This window comes from Lepidochelys kempii, chromosome 7, assembly GCF_965140285.1.
Source record: "Lepidochelys kempii isolate rLepKem1 chromosome 7, rLepKem1.hap1, whole genome shotgun sequence".
NCBI lineage: Eukaryota > Metazoa > Chordata > Testudines > Cheloniidae > Lepidochelys > Lepidochelys kempii.
In genome coordinates, this window is record NC_136386.1 from 25,027,891 (window position 1) to 25,045,665 (window position 17,775).

At 40.7% G+C, this 17,775-nt stretch overlaps 1 protein-coding gene across 28 annotated transcripts in view; it reads right to left on the reverse strand.

Annotated features, from left to right (window-relative positions):
• Window positions 1-17,775, reverse strand: part of SLMAP (sarcolemma associated protein) — a 161,785-nt gene that overhangs the window by 71,276 nt on the left and 72,734 nt on the right. For all 28 annotated transcript variants that reach the window (XM_073351457.2, XM_073351448.1, XM_073351449.2 and 25 more), the window contains exon 4: window positions 6,036-6,108. In XM_073351457.2, coding sequence (XP_073207558.1) covers window positions 6,036-6,108 — 73 coding nt within the window. The remainder of the gene's footprint in view (window positions 1-6,035; window positions 6,109-17,775) is intronic.

Consider the following 17,775-nt stretch of genomic DNA (forward strand, 5'->3'; position numbering starts at 1 on the left):
AGCATAAGTAATTAACACATTTCAAGGGACCATTCAAGGTGAAGTGGCCTGGTAAGGAAAGGAAGTGGGGGAGAGCAGGTGGGCAAAGGTAGTTGTTAGTGGGTTACTGATTGTTGTAATAAACCATAAATCCAGTCTCTCTATTCAATCCATGATTTTTAGTGTCTAGTAAAGTTACGAATTTCAGCTCCCAGGCATGTCCCCATCCTTAATTAATTAATAAATAAATAAATTTAAAAAAAAATCTTTCCTGAGCCCTCCTCTTCTGGCCTTCAAACAACCCACCCAAACTCTCAAAGCTCATCATCAGAAGCAAGCTCCCCACAGACTAGGACACACCTACTCAAAGCAGCACCAGACCCTGTCAGAACAACAGATATATCAACACCCGACAACACACCTTTCAAGATCCCTGGGTCCGATACATGTCTATCACATGTGGTCTACCTCATCCAGTGCACTAAATGCCCCAATAGCAACTATGTGGGCGAAACAAGACAATCACTATGTTCTTGAATGAACTCACACAGGAAAACGATAAGACAAAGACACCACCACATCATCTATGGGTGAACACCTTTCACAAAGCATTCATTTGATATCTGACTTATCAGTCCTCATCCTCAAAGGAAACCTACACAATACTTTGAAAAGAAGAGCCTGGGAGCTTAATTCCCTAACTTTGCTAGACATTAAAAATCATGGACTGACTAGAGACACTGGATTTATGGTTTATTACAATCATCTGTAACCAACTAACAAACCCCTCCCAGCTCTCCCCGCACAAGACTGGAAGGGTGAAAAAGGGCCACTTCACTTTGAATGGTCCCTTGAAATGTGTTAGCTACTTATGTTAATCAATCTGTTCTACCTCATATTTAGCAGCGCCACTCTGAGGGCAAATTTATACTTAAAATGCTGCATCAGCGCAGCTGCACCAATGCAACTGCACTGCCCCTGCAGCACTAACAAAGACACCGTAAGCTGACAGGAGAGCACTCTCCTGTCAGTGTAGTTAATCCACCTCCATGAGAGGCAGTAGCTATATTGGCTACACAGTGCTGGGGGGGGGGGGTAGTTCAGTATAACTAAGTCACTAAGGGGTATGGGTTTTTCACTCTCCTGTCAGTATAGTTATAGTGATGCAAGCCTGTGGCATAGACCCAGGCTTGGTCTACAGAACAGACTTACATCAGTATAACTATGTCACTCAGGGATGTGTAAACTCCACACCCAAGTGTTGCAGTTACACTGACCAAACTCCTGGTATAGACAGCGTGATGTTGACAGGAGGGCTTCTCCTGTCAACATAGCTTCCACCTCTCTGGGAGGTAGAATACCCACTCTGACAGGAGAAGCTCTCGCATCAACATAGGTAATGTCTTCACTCAGCGCTACAGTGGCACATCTGTGTCACTGCAGCACTATATCCGTAGTATATACAAAACAAGCCCTTAGTTTCCCAGACCTGAAGAAGAGCTCAATGTAAACTCAAAAGCTCCTCTCTCTCACCAACAGAAGCTGGTCCAATGAAAGGTATTACCTCACCCATCTGGTCTCTCTAATTTTAACTAGTAATGACAGTTTAGATTCCCATATTCTGATACAGAAGTTGAGATTTAGAAACCAAATCACACTAAAATAGAAATAATTTCCTATACTAAGTAATGCTGACTTAATTGAATCACTTCAGAATAGCATGTTAAACCAAGTTTCAAAAAAGTACATTGTTTTCATTCATTAGAAAACAATGATTTAATAGGATGAAATTCAATTTGATGTTTAATTCACAGTATAGTAGTAAATATCCAAGAAGTACCATATAAAAAGATTTAATACGAAAGTTCAAAAACCTATGTTTTATAAAATACAATAGTGATTTTGCACCATGATTAAATTCGGATCATGTATTTTTACTTGATACTAAAAAGTTCGCTAAAACAGAAATTTTAAAAGCATGTCTTTTGTGCATGAAAGGAATAATTTTATTTCATCACCTTATCAAATTAAAAATAAAACATGGCATCTGAAAAACAATTATAGAAGCAATTACAAGTAGAGCTGGTTGGAAATTTTCCAACAAAACAATTTCTTCAGAAAACGCTAATTCACTGTAGTGAAATGTTTTGCTGAATTACAGATTGACAAAAAAAATTTCTGAAACACAGACACGTTTCCTATTGGAAACCACCACATATCACCAATTTGCCACAAAATTTCAGTAAATTGCAACAAAAACAAAATGTGTGAATTCTGAAATCCATTAATTTTGTTTTAAAATGTTTTTCATTTATTTGTTATGGGTCTTCACATAGCTTCCATCAGTGCTGTATTCAGGGTATTTGATTTATATTACAAGAGGTGATATTTCCCATTTATGGGGAGCCAAGACCCATTATTCCTGTCACAACAACTTTACAGGACAGCAACAGGAAAACTATCAGAAAACTGAAATCTAAGGCTACAGCTGCCAGTTACCAACCACCACCCCCTCAAACTGCAGGTAATTTTTTTTAATTAAAGGAAAAACAGTCTGGTTCAACCCCTCTTTCACTGCCAGGGCCATTCACCAAAGTTACTACAGCCCCAGAATGGTACCTTAAATCACCTTAGCTTGGCTAAGAAGCAGAGAGAGAAAAGCTGGTTGAGAATAATATTTAGTTGGGGATTGGTCCAGCTTTGAGCAGGGGGTTGGACTAGATGACCTCCTCAGGTCCCTTTCAACCCTGATATTCTATGGTTCTATGATTCTATGAATAAGCAATTATGCAGTTCCACAATAGATGTCCATTTATTTGTGCTTCTCCATTTTTCAAACCACTTTGCAACTCCCACATTCATACTGCAAGAATTTGAGTCCATGTAGTTTGACCACTTCACATTATTCCTGGGGGAATTCTGCAGCACTGTAGTTGGCCTTCAGTTAGTTTTGCTATGATCTTGCTCAGAAATGGGAATTTTGACACTGGGCTGTAGTTATCTTGAAATGATGTATCCAAGGTTGGTTTCTACAATTCTGGTAAAACTATTGTATCTTTGAAGGAGGAAGGAAGGATTCCTTCACTGAAGGATTCCTTTGCTATTTTGGTCAGGAGTGGCACTAGCTGTTCATAGCTCTTTTTCAAAAGCCAGAAAAGCTATGAGTTGGATTCACAAGTCATAGGTCGAGACTTCTTTACAGTTTTCACAACCTCTTGATGTGTGAATGTGCTGAACTCTGGGAATGCAGATGGGCTGTTGGTTGGTGGGTACAGGCAGAGCATAACATGCTGTTCGAGAAGTCTTCCTAAATGTGCATGCTCTTTTCTGCAAAGTAAGATGATAATTCTTTGTGCTCATTTCTGATGTAGGTTTGGATTGTAGGCACTCTGGATTGATGAAACAGTTTACCACCCCGGATAGCTCCCGTGGAAAATCAGGGTATATAAAACTGAGGTCATTGTGTGGGACCTGAGAGTCTTATTAATTCCACACCACAGGGATTCCTTTCTCTAGGGTTACAGGACTAAGAAGAAGATTTGACTGATCCCACAAAGAAGCTTCAGACTCAAGGAATTCTACTGACACTCAGACCAGCTGTGTGGGACAGATTCTTCCCTATCCCAGGTTAACAGGACTAAGAAGAAGCAGTAAGATTTCACTACAGAAATTATATTAAAGAATAGAAAGAGAAATACAATATCTGGAAGTTGTCTTGTAATGTCTACACTCTTTCTAGTCAGATCTCAAGTAACCTTATTTTGGATTTTAATTAAGTAATGCTATATGCATATTTCTCATTTATAAGTCCACACCCATTGGCCTAAGAAAGCCAATAACTCAAAATATCAACAACTGCTTAAACTTGTTCCTTTCATATCAAACAATTCTAACAGCAGGCCTGCTTAAAATAAGCGCATCCTTGCTCCTTGGAGAATTACTGAAAGAGTGATATGTATTAGACGTACTAAAGAATAGATAACTGATTATTGTAAGTAATTGTACTAAGAAATCTGGGTGATTTATATTGTTCCTTGGTATAGTTGCTTGGCCCCTGTGATGTCCCATTCAGGATCGCAGAACTGTGGGCCTCTGTGTTAGCACTCTGTCTTAGCAAGAGTGAGAGCTTTGCTGCTGCTAAGCTGTGTGTCAGCTTCCTGACACACCAGTCTGTCCACCTTGCCAGCAAACTCTTCAAGACTCCACCAGTCTAAACTTGGCCTTGCAGGTAACTGTCAGTGAATCCCAGTTCCCAAGCTCCCCAGAGCCTGCAGTGTCCATTCCCTCTCCAAAAAATTATGTTGGCGGTCTCCAAATTGAGAGTATGCATCAGCGTGTTAGGGCAGGTGAAGATTCACATTTCACTTTAATACACAATACTGTACTATTCTTATTTTATTGCAAAACTAAGTTTATTAACAGAGATTTGAGTGATACTGAGCAAGAGAAAAAGAGATAGGTATACTTACAAACAAAACAAAAAATAGGGACATGCATTCTAGTGACAAAAATGTAATCTTAGCAAGTTAAAATTGCTCAGGCAAAGATTGTCTTTCTTACTGGCATATGCAGCCTCCAGGCCAGAGGACCCAATGTTCACGGAATCAAAGGGTGTTGGTTCCCTTTGTTCCTGGAGTCACGGATAACTAAAATGCCTTTTTTCTCCCCTTATATTACCCAAAGTTCACTGTCTTTGTCTCAAGAGCCAGGAAGGATTCCTGGGGTACAGACTCTGTCCCTGCCTGTGCATTAAGCTGCTGCTTGTTCACTTTGTTTATTGTATATGTAAATGTACTTTCATTGTCCTCTTCCAGTAAGCCAGGTAAACCAACATTCCTTTGTCTTGGGCAGCCTGGGTTTATGCACTCCCAAACATATTTTAAAAATATATTTCCAACACACACACACAATTTTGTACACAATCTGTACATACATAATGCCATGATTTTCAGGACCAGTGAGACATCAGTTTACATATGCTAATTTACATAACACCTTTTAGATACATATTATGACAACACAGTGCTGGGGCAATCAGTGTGTCAGGCCTGATGCGAGTTACAGTATGGTAGGCTCTCTGCCAGTTGGCACTAAGGGGCCCCAAAAGTCACAGCCACACTTTTGATTTTTATTAATCACTTACAAACCTGCATGTGTATTTTATGTTCAGTACGTGCCTAGCACATTTGTTTTATCTAAACTTGATTGATGAACTTTTGATTGTTTATTCACCAAGAAGCACAAGAGTACACAACTGTTGGTTAGGTAAGAATTACCTTGTGTACTCATCTGAGAAATACCGTCCAAGGTAAAAGACTTTGAAAGAAATTAGTGCTAAAATTCGTAAACTAATGCTCCCTGCACTCAAAAGTTATCCTAATTAAATTCCATCCTAATGTTGGCTATAATACTTACCAAATTGGCAAATCTAGTTTCCAAGATTTCAGTTTTTAAACCTAAATGGCACCTCAACAAATTCATAAAAATGACTCCCATTCACACTCACAGATGCATAAAAATATAGGTCTTCATGTAAAGACACAAAAACACAATTTACAAATCCAGTTTTCCATTCTATTTATTTTTCTGAATACCACTATAAAATTAAAACCATTCAAGTTCATATAATTTAATTGGGCATTAACAAAGTTTCCAGTTATGATACAAGTTCATACCTCTATGCTTTTATCTACCTGAGCAAAGCATTCACAATAACAGTTTATAACAATTTTAACATATATATTTGTAATTTGAGCATAAACCACCACATATAAAAAGGTCCTCACCAAGAGAATGTTCTCCTCTCCCACTTTTGTCACCCCACTAATCTCACACTTGTGTGAGTGCTGCCTTTTAATTATATTACCAGTGCATATTAGATTATAAATGCTTTGGGGCAGGGATCTTATATGTTACGTACGACACATACCTATATAGACCTATATAAATCTACATGTGTTAACATGTTATTTATTACAATAGGAATATACTTAACAAGAAACCTCATAAAATATTCTAATTTCCGTAGATATTAATAAATACTTAATTATACTTACTCTGACCGTAATCTGGCTTCCATACCATCTGGTAGAAATAGTTTTATTGCGGAGACTATACATCCATGGGTAACTGAGAAAAAATAAGAATACTGTGAGTCTTAGTAATCAGTTAATAAGATATTATTTATTTAATGGAAGTGCAAACATGGTTTAAGGAAATATGCAGCTATGTTACAATCAAGGAACTCTGAAGTGGATGAGCAACAGAAGGAAGGGAAAGTCTCTAAGCATTAACCCCAACGTCTGGGTCTGCCTGCTCATACCTCCCCATGAGAAAGCAAAAAGCTGCCAATCAGAAACTTTAAGACTTGATGCCCTGTGCTGATTCCTGACCTATAGTGTAGTTTCAATTCTGGATCTTCCACACCCAATAGTACCTACACAATTTTTTTTTTCCCAGATAACTAGCTCTCTGTAGACAAGAAAGTTAATTGCAGATTTCAAAACACAACACTGACAACATGAGAGACCAGGCAAAAAATGGGAGTATGTCTTAACTGAATTTAGATGACAGGAATGTAAGTTCTGGGAATAAGGAAAATGTCAAACACCATCCTCTGTTTACTGGGTAGCTTTGTATGAGTGTATCTGGAGATTAGAAGTTAACAGGTAAAATAAATATTTCTACGTTGCCAGACATGAATTTATAGCACCTGGGACCTGCTTAACAATCCCTGTTTCCAAGGGGACAAAGGAGGGTAGCACAGAGGAGCTATTTGTTTATGATCTTCCTAAGGATGCACTTGCTGAAGGTTGCATCCAAGGACAGAGAAAGAATTTCTGCGCTGGAATTCTTGTAGAACTATGTAGCAAGGACCATGAAACCACCCTTCAAAGCCTTCTCACATTTCAGAGAAAGAGCAAGACACAGAGAGGAGTAGGGTCTAATTACCCTTGAACTAAAGATACCACTTATTGTAAGATAAGGAAATCCAATTTATATTTCATTTATACCACATCAGGAACAAATCACTCTCTCAGATATTCTTCAGAACTTGGTTTTTATCAAGAAAGATCTTTCCATGGCTCTGCAGATATCCATAGAACATCTGCATTTTTCTGTATGATTCTTCAGATTTGGGAAGTGAAATCTCCTGGGTAATAGGGATGGGAATGTATGGACTGTTCGAGACATTTTCTTATAATAAACTAATTATGAATAAGCACAGGATAGGTCAACTAAGCACAAAATCACTCACCTAAAAAACACAAATTATAAATATCAACACTTATTAACTTTAAAGGCTTAAAGGGGGGAGGGATAGCTCAGTGGTTTGAGCATTGGCCTGCTAAACCCATGGTTGTGAGTTCAATCCTTGAGGGGACCATTTAGGGATTTGGGGCAAAAATTGGGGATTGGTCCTGCTTTGAGCAGGGGGTTGGACTAGATGACCTCCTGAGGTCCCTTCCATTCCTGATATTCTATGATTCTATGATAATTTCAGAGATATGGTGAACCTGGATTTGAAAAGGGGAACAAATGTTTCAGAACAACATTAAGACAGCTATCCAATGGAAGCTGGAACTAAGGGAGAGGTAACTCAACAAGAGAGTTAATTCTTCCTTGGTCTATATCGAGTTCCAAGATACAAATGTTTAGAGAAGTATTTTCTTGTCTTTAGCATCTGTCCTCATTAAGAGCCACCTGAAAAATGTTTACATTTATTTGTCAGAGAAGACTGGGCAAGAGTTCAGTTATCTTCATGAGGTATGTCATGTCACCAGAAGACATTTGTCCAGGTCTGCAATTCCTTGGCTTTGGACTCATCGAAAGAGCAGGGAATAGTCTTGGGAATTTAAACCCCACTCTTTCTAAAGCACTAGTCACAAAAAGAATGCATAGATATATTCAGCTATAGGGGAGGAGTAGTCAAATGCCTTTCTCAGCACAGAAAGAAATCTGCCAAGTACATATTTAGGAAGTATTGCTTCAAGGGGAAACACTGACCACATTTGAAACTAGAGATTGCAGAGACCTTACCTTCAGGTAATATTCCCAGATAGCCCTTTGGGAGTTTACATAGATTCCAAAGGCAGGTCTACACTTAAAATGCTGTGCTGCTGTGACACTTCAGTGAAGATGCTACTGTACCAACAAGTGAGCTTCTCCCATGGGTGTAGTTAATCCACCTCCATGAGAGGCCATAACTATGTCAATGGGAGGCCATGCTGGCTACACTGGGGGTTAGATTGGTACAACTATGGTGCTCGGAGTGTGGATTTTTCACACCTCTAAGCGACAGTTATACTGATGTGAGTTTATAATGTAGACCTGACTTGAGACATTAGGAGGTGGCCAAGAATTTGGAATGTGGATTTTACCAAATAAACTAAGGAATCATTCTACAGCAGGATGTATAAGAAGATAATTAATTTTCCAAAGAAAGAACACCATTTGAATAAAAATCTTTTTGAGGAGGGTCCTCTAATCGGACAATGACTGCAGAAAGTTGTAGGACCCTGAATCGGAAGCCAGTGCTTTGAAGTCACCCATCTTAGACTTTCTATTTCTTTCTTTCAATACAGAATGACTGGAAGAGAAGTCTGGAAAGCTCAAGTAACGGCAAAGTCAATCCCAGGGCTTGGCTGAAGTGGTATCTAATGGATACTAGATGGACAGGAAGGAAATAATTTGCTTTAGAGATAAGTCCAGAAAAGTAGATTTCTGTTCCCTCTATTCCTGTTGTGTTGAGAGGTCTGAGAGACCAGGGATGGGCTAGGGGAAGAGGGCATGCTTAACAAGAGGAGCACATTACTGCTTTAAAAGCATGATGGAGATGCAATCTCTGGCTTGCAAAATCAAGTTGCAAAAGGAGAACTCAAGGAAGACAAAGACATTGCAGAGTACCTAAATGAATTCTTTGCATCAGTCTTCACTTCAGGGATTGTTGGAGAGGTCCTCAAACCCAAGCCATTCTTTTTAGGTGACAAATCTAAACTGTCCCAGATTGAGGTGTCAGTAGAGGAGATTTTGGAACAAATTGATAAATTAAACAGAATAAGTCACCAGGACCACATGGTATTCACTCAAGAGTTCTGAAAGAATTCAAATATGAAATTGCATAACTACTAATTGTGATATGTAACCTCTTGCTTACATAAGCCTCTGTTTCAGATGACTGGTAGATAACTACTGTAACATCGACTTTTAAAAAAAGAAGGCTCCAGACGCAATCCTGGTAATTACAGGCTGGGAAGCCTAACATCAGTACCAGGCAAATTAACTGTAACTATACTAAAGACTAGAATTATCAGACAGATAAACATGATAGGTTGGGGGAAAAATCACCTCTACTCTTGTAATGGGAAACCATGCCTAACCAACCTATTAGAATCATTGAGGGTGTCAATAAGCATGTGGACTAGGGAAATCCAGTCAATATAGAGTATTTGGACTTTCAGAAAACCTTCGACAAGGTCCCTCACCAGAGCCCATCAAGGAAGCTAAGAAGTTGTGGGATAAGAGAGAAAGTCCTCTCATGGATCAGTAACTGGTTAAAAGATAGGAAACAAAGAGTAGGAATAAATGGTCCGTTTTCACAATGGAGAGATAAACAGTAGGGCCCCCCCAAGAATCTATATGTGCTGTTCAGCATATTCAGCTGGAAAAGGGTGTGCACAGTGAAGTGGCAAAAATTACAGAGGATGTGAAAACCCAAGATAGTTAAGTTCCAAGCTGAATGCAAAGAGTTACAAAGGGATCTCACTAAACTGTGTGACTGTGCAACAAAATGGCAGATAAGCACAAAGTAACGTACATTGGAAAACATAAAACAGAGTGGATAAAAATCAATAATTTAAAAAAAAAATTGGATTTTTTTATTTAAGTCAGATTTTTTTGATAAAACGCTTTTTGAGGAAAATACCTATCTAAAGATAGTTTTAATTAAGATGCATTATAGCTCAAAGATATCTCGTCATGCAATAGGGATTATAAAGTGTAATTCTATAGTATGAGACAATATTTTCCAAGTAATGTTCACAAAAAGTTTTGTAAATGAGTTCCAGTAGTTCATGGATTAGGGACCCCATTTTGTGGGGTTCCATGGGCTTCTGTATAGATTATTTAGGTTAATCTTTCTATCTACCCAATGGGACTCAGTGCTCAGTCTAGAAGATACTAACAGAGAAGCTTAGTTTTGCAGTTCTCAAACTGTGGATTTGTGTCTCCAGAGATAACATGCTTGTTAACAGCAAAAATGTTTTTAAATAAATAAAAATAAATAAATAAATAGAGAGAGAGGTGAGCAATAACAGACCTCAACCCTATTGTCCCTCTGCAAATCTGTGTACACAGTCAATCCCTTACCTCTCTCTAAAAGTGCAAAGTTTCAAAAAGTTCAGTGAACAGAACACTGTTGGGAGCACAATAGATCTGGACAAGGAGGAGAAGAAGTAGTCAAGAGATAAATGTGAGAAGGGAGGGACAGGCAGTGGAAACAAAAGTGAAACTGTTTGAGCAGCATATTCCAGAAGTCTTGAGGTCTTTTTGAGTGTAGCCTTCATTGATTTGAGATCTATCATACCATTCTCTCACTAGAAGGGAAAACCTACAATGGAAGCAGGCTGTAAGAGACCCAGTTTGGGAATATTTTAATGAAGTTCCTCTACCTGTAGGTAAGACAGGCATGCATGCAAAATGCAAACAGTGCAACAAAGAAATGCAAGGCCTGGTTGCCCGAATGAAACAACATCATGAGAAGTGTTCCTTCTCAGGAAGAAGCTGCGTTGAAGATGATGAAAGGAACATTTCTGAACATGCAGGACCTTCAGGTTGGTAAAAAAAATTATTTCATACTTCTTTCTTAAGGACTGCCTGTATTCCTTCTGCACTATTCTTGAATTCTCATGTTTGAGCAAAAAATATAGTTGTTACTCTATGGATTCAGAGACTGTTGAAGTGATAATCTCACTTTTAACAGCAGTAGCTTCTTCAGCCGGTGTAGAAAAAATATTTTCTTACTTTGGACTAATTCATTCCAAATTGAGAAATTGTTTGGGACCTCAAAAAGCAGGAAAGCTCGTTTTTCTTTTCCAGATTATGAACAAACAGGAAAATGAAGGTGAAGATAACTGAGTTAGCTGCAGAAGCCAATAGTTTAAGTTTTTCATGTTGACCTGGGCTGACAGTCAATTGAAATTAAAAAAAAAAATTAAACTATTTTAGTTAAAAACAATTTTAACAAAATCAAACCTGATTTTAAACAACTTGAACGTTTAACTAAATTAAAAAATTCATATGCTTGTTTTGTTAAAATATTATATGTTTGCTGCTGAAGAAGAAAATCCAGAATACATAACGTTGTTGTTTTAGTTTAATAAAACAATTTAAATTTGTCTGGTGATGTTCTCCTCCTAATACAGGATGGCAAGAAAATGCTCCATATATTAATGATTAACCTGTTGAATTGGAGATAGTTCACCTCCCAATGACCTCATAAATATCTGCTTCAATTACCTTTGGTAAATGAAATAACCAATCATTCATTTTCTGATATAGCTGTAAAATTAACCTGAAACGTTTTCAAAATAAATCACTTAATAAATTTATATTGTGTACCTTCTAAAAATGAAACCTACCTCTATCTCCAAGTTGCGAAGAATATGAATTAAGGTTATAACAACCAACAAGAATACACTTTTATGTAGAAATCCATTATTAAATCGAGACTTCCTGACTAGTGATCTAAATCATGATTTAAATCCATTTGATTTAAATCAAATCCACCCTGACAAACCCAATTATACGGTCTAAATTAGCTGTTACAACTCAAGAAAGAACTTCAAGTCATCATGGATAGTTCTCTGAAAACATCCACTCAATGTGCAGTGGCAGTCAAAAAAAGCTAATGTTTGGAATCATTAGGAAAGAAATAGATATAAGACAGAAAATATCATAATGGCACTATGTAAATCCATGGAACACCTATACCTTGAATACTGCATGTTATGGTCACCCCATCTCAAAAGAGATATATTAGAAGTGAAAGAGGTACAGAGAAGGGCAACAAAAATGATTAATGGTATGGAACAACCTTCATACAAAAAAAGGTTAAAAAGACTGGGACTGTTCATCTTAGAAAAAAGAGAAGACAAAGGGTTATTTAGCCCTTTATGTAACACAAGAACTATGGGTCACGCAATGAAATTAACTGGCAGCAGGTTTAAAGCAAACTTAAGGAAATACTTCTTCACACAAAGCACAGTCAACCTATGGAACTCGTTGCATGGGGATGTTGTGAAGGCCAAAAGAAATAGATAAGTTCATGGAGGATAGGTCTATCAATCGCTATTAGCCAAGATGGTCGGAGACATAACCCCATGCTTTGGATGTCCCCAAACCTCTGACTGATAGAAGCCAGGACTGGAAGACAGGGAATGAATTATTCAAAATTACCCTGGTCTGTTCATTCCCTCTGAAACATCCAGCACTGGCCACTGTCAGAAGACAGGATACTGGACTAGACAACCATTTGTCTGAGCCAGTATGGCCGTTCTTATGTTCTAAACAGTAGCAGTGGGATGGTGGCAGCAGCAGAGGGCGTCAAGCCTTGAACCATCTGATTAGCCAGCTACTCTCACAGACTACCAAATGAGAAGTATACAGAAGAACGTAGAGTCTAGTCTATAAACAAATGGTGGCACAGCATTCAAAGCACAGGAGAAATACAGAAACAGATACCCAAATACATGAAACAGCAACTTTGCCAAGTTTCAATAAAACAAGCTCACCAATCAAAGGTTTAGGTCATTATTCTGACAATCACTGAAAGTGGAAGTAAAGGGTAACTAGTGCTGCTTAACTTGTTTTGTAACTTATTTGCTAGTTCCTCAGGTGCAGAATAATGATTTTGAAATGTCTCTGTATAAAATGAAGATGTAATTGCACAATTCATGTTCAAAAAAGAAAAACAGATAGCCACATAACATTCCATTCAGTTACTCAGTGAATGAATGAATGAGCAAACTTAAAGGTGAAGCACAATAAATTTTTGTGTTTTGTAGCTCAGGGCCATAGCTAGAGCGGGGCGAGTGGGGCAGCCATGCAGGGCACAGAGCCAGCAGAGGTGCAAAAATGGGGCGGTGCGCAGGATCGAGCCCTGAAGTATCACTCCACCCACCGATCGAGCCCAGCAGCATCTCCCCTACTCCCCCCCCCCCCCCCGGCGCAGGATCAGGCCCAGTGGCATTGGCTGGAACCCAGGGTGCTCATCGCTGCCCTTTCCTCTTTCCCCCCTCTGCGATCGCAGGCCCAGCAACCCTGACTGGAGCATGCTCTCCCCATGTTACAGGCAGGCACAGCACTGAGTGCGCTGCTTGGCTCATACTGGACATGCTCACATGAACCAAGGATGGGAAAGCTTGAGATAGCAAATTGCAACAGGTGTCCCCTCTATCAGAATCTTCAGTGATCGCATAATGTTCTGTGAAAGTATGGACAGAAGCCCCAATCATTGCTCTATAGATTGGGGAGATAGGGGTATCCCTATGGAATATAATTGAAGTAGGAACTGATCTCATGGAGTGCGTATGGACGGAAGCAAGTTGCGCCCTTGCTAAGTAATTAATGCAACTAAAGACCCATTTGGATAGTCTTTGAGGAAATATCACAGAGTTTTTGGATCTTTCTGTGGATGAAAGGAAGAGTTTAGGGGATTTCCTGAAGTCCTTAGTCCTGTCCAAGTAGAATACTAATGTCCTTCTAATATCTAGCATATGCACAATTGTCTCCCAGTTGCCTCAATGTGATTTTGGGAAAAAATAGGGAGATGGATCTGTTGCTTCATATGGAAAGTGCAGAAAAAGTAGGGAGAAACTTGGGATATGGCCTTAGAGGAGGAGTTATTATTATTATTTTTTATTTTTATTTTTTTAAGACAAAGGCCATGAATGATGGGGGCCGCTATTTCTCCTTTGTGCCGAGCTGAGGTGATGGCAATTACAAATGCTGTCGTCATGGACGGGAGTAAGAGAGAACAAGTTGCCCTGGACTTGGAGGGAGGTCTAGTCCAAGCCCTGAGAACTAGATTAAAGTCCCAGGCTGAAGTGGGTGGTCAAAGGCGGTAGAGAAGGAAGAGAGGGGCGTTTGCCCGTGCAGTGCTAAATAGCCTCAAGGCAGACCATGAGGGAGGGAGAGCACACGCGCAGGCTCAACCGGACACTGCTACCAAAAATCTCCGATTAGAGGTGCAGGGGCACACAGACACCTAAAGTGGAGCACCCATAGGGACACTACTCTAAGAAGAATATAAATAATCTCTATAACAGAAAGCGAGCCATCACTAAACAAAGCAACATGCAGAGAAATGTTGATGGTGAGGAACAGAGAAAATACGCACTAAGTAGGGAAAAAGTGAATAGGCCTAGGTGCTCACCAATAACATAACATAACCTGACTAAGGAAAGTTATGCTCTTCAATAAGGAAAAAAAAAAGTTTGGACGAACTCATCTCTGGCCTATGTCAGGGATTCTAGCTCAACACTAGGAATTTGAGGAATGAATGCTTATACTACAACCCAATATGGGCAACATTACCTTTTTACATGTGCAATTATTTGGATGAACCAGACCAAAGTGGAATTCTTCTCTACTGGGAAAACTGGTTACTTAAACAAAATAGCCTTTACAATAAAAATGGGTTATAATGATATCTAGATATATTCAAGGGTTTTCAAAAGCACAACTACTACTCTTTGCCTGTACAATCACTACATTATCAGCATGTAATTGTTTTTCAGAAGGCGAAGATGACTAGTGTCTGTATAAGATGCTATATAAATATCAGAATGGAATTTAGTTTTAAAGGAGTGTCGCTATTTGTATATGGCATTTTTGTCTGCATTTTTCCTATTATTATGAATAATATTATAGTAAACTAAAAGAAATGAACAAAAGAAAGTATTGTTTCCATTTGTTTACTATGTGCATTTTAATAGCCCTTTGTGTTTTCTGTATAGTCAGTTCATTATGCTGCTGTTCAGCTGTAGCTCCTCTCATGTGCACTGGCATGATGATGTCACTCTCATTCATGCTTTGAAGGGAGCTCATGTGTACCTTCTTCCCCTGGAACTGCCTGAAGATGTTCTTTAGTAACAACAATGCAATGGGTGGGGTTTCTATGTTCAGAGTCTCCTTATTGTGGACTTCTGCATAAAGCTAGGGATGAACAGGAGACGGGAAGGCAGCAGGGGAACCCTACCCTTCCTCACTCTCCAAGTCAATGAATGGGGGCAGGGACCACATTTTGTGATATCATTGGCTGACCCAGTCTCCTCCTTACTGGAAAGTAGCATGAATATCAGCAAAAAAAAATTATTGCATTTTAAAAGATAAAAAATTTCAGAGCACATTATATAAAGGGTATAATATAAAAATGTTTAAGACCGATTTCAAAAATTCAAGTGACAGTGTTCCTTTAAAAACATTAGCATAAACACTTAACTTGTCAATTTACAACTGCGTCTATGTATGTACTTTTCACTTGACTTAAAAATATTCCTTAAGGCCTAAGACAGGGTTAAGTTTTCAGCCCCAATTTTAAATGGGAAGTTAATCAAAATTAATGACAGACATCTGTTCTGAATGCCAATTTCTCCCCTCATATACTGGTCATTGTAAGTGAATAAAAGAATGTATGTGTTACATGAACTTATTTTTAAAATTATGTATGTAACCAGTGCATAGGAAGCTTTTAAGTAACTTTCCTTCAAACAACCCATCTTTCAAACAGCTTAGGTTTACCAAAATGAAATTTGTGAAGTGACAGGATTGCAATATAGTCTAAGATGGGGTCGGCAACCTTTCAGATGTGCTGTGTCGAGTCTTCATTTATTCACTTTAAGGTTTTGCGCGCCAGTAATACATTTTAACGTTTTTTAGAACGTCTCACTCTACGGGTCTATATAATATAGAACTAAACTATTGTATGTGAAGTAAACAAGGCTTTCAAAATCTTTAAGAAGATTCATTTAAAATTAAATTAAAATGCTGATCTTACGCTGCCGGCCCGCTCAGCCTGCTGCCAGCCTGGGGTTCCGTTCACCGAGGCCAGCAGAAGGCTGAGTGGGACCTGCAGCCGGGACCCTGGCTGGCAAGGGGTTGGCAGCCAGAACCGCAGACTGGCAGCGAGCTGAGTGGGGTCGGCAGCTGGGACCCCAGACCAGCAGCAGGCTGAGCGGCTCAGCCCACTGCCACTCAGCCCACTGCCGGTCTGGGTTCCGTCCGCCAGCTCCTGCCAGCCAGAGTCCCAGCTGCCAGCCCCACTCAGCCCGCTGCCAGTCTGGGATCCCAGCCCTGCCCACATAGAGTGGGTAACTACCTTCTCCCTGGCTCTAGCCCATTCTCTTCCTCTCTCTCTGCACTGAGCACAAGGCTGGGGGTGAAGGAGTAGGCTGGGGGTTGGGGTGTAGGGTCTGGTCAGGAGCAAGAATGAGGGAGGGAGCTCAGGGTTGGGGCAAGAGGTTTGGGTGTGGAGTGCTTACCTGGACAATTCCCATTTGGTGCAAGGGTGCAGGTGGGAATTGGGGTGCAGGAGCTCCCGTTTGGTGCTCAGGGTGGGGGTGGGATGTGGAGGGTGCAAGAGTCAGGACATAGGGGGCTGGGTATGTGTGGGGGGGGTGCTGGAGTCAGGGCTGGGGTCGTGAGGGGATGCAGGGGTCAGGGCTGGGAGCAAGGGCTAGGGTCGTGGGGGTGCTCCCAGAGAAGCTCACAGCAGGGCGCTGGAGGGGATATGCCCCGATTCTACCCCCTCTTCCCCGCCTCCTCCGCGGAGCAGCGAGCATGCTGCAGCTCCGTTTCTCCCCCTCCCACGCAAGGGCCATCAGCTGATCGGCAGCAGGGAGGGAGAGGAGGAGGGGCAGGAACCCAGCACTGCCGGGGAGCAGGGAGCTTGACTGCCCTGCAGCAGCAGCCGGCAGGACCAAGCTTTTTCACCCTGCCCCCGTGGGGGGGTGGAGAAGAGAGGGCTGGGGCAGGCAGGATTTTTAATGGCATGCTGCTGCCTGCCAGAGTCCCAGCCACCGGCCCCGCTCAGCCCACGGCCGGCCTGGGTTCGACAGCGGGCTGAGTGGGGCCGGCGGCTGGGACCCGGCAGGCAGCAGCATGCCATTAAAAAAAATCGGCTCGCGTGCTGTCTTTGGCACGCATGCCATAGGTTGCCGACCCCTAGTCTAAGATACTGTGGTATTTTGAAGGAAGAACTTAAAACCATGAAAATATACTTACTCTTGCCATACTTGGAACACATCTCCTTAGTGCATTCTCCAGAAGATTTTACAGAATTTGTCTTAATTGTAGATACTGACACAAGTCTCTGAGACTCACCTTTCTTTTCACAACATGAAAGTTCAAAGTGTTCTCTTCAACTAGCTCACACGGCCTTTTCATTGGACCCAGATACTCCAAACTCTAGCACCTGCTCTTTTAGTGTAAGCAGCAATTTTTTGCAAAAATAGAACATTCCCAAGTTTATTTGCAGTCGAGTGTACTCTATGGCAGTGGTCTCCAAAGTGGGGTGTGCGCAAGACCAGCCATGGGGGTGCGCGGCAGGAGGAGCGCCGCCGGCACAGCGGCAGCAGGACTCCTGGACCTTTGATTCTTTGGCAGCAGCTCGGCTCTCCCTGCTCCATCTTTGGCGGCACACCGGTGGCAGCATTTTTCTTTTTTTTGCTTCCCCGGAGCTGGCCCTGGGGGTGCGCAATTCAAAAAGTTTGGAGACCGCTGCTCCATGGCACAGTG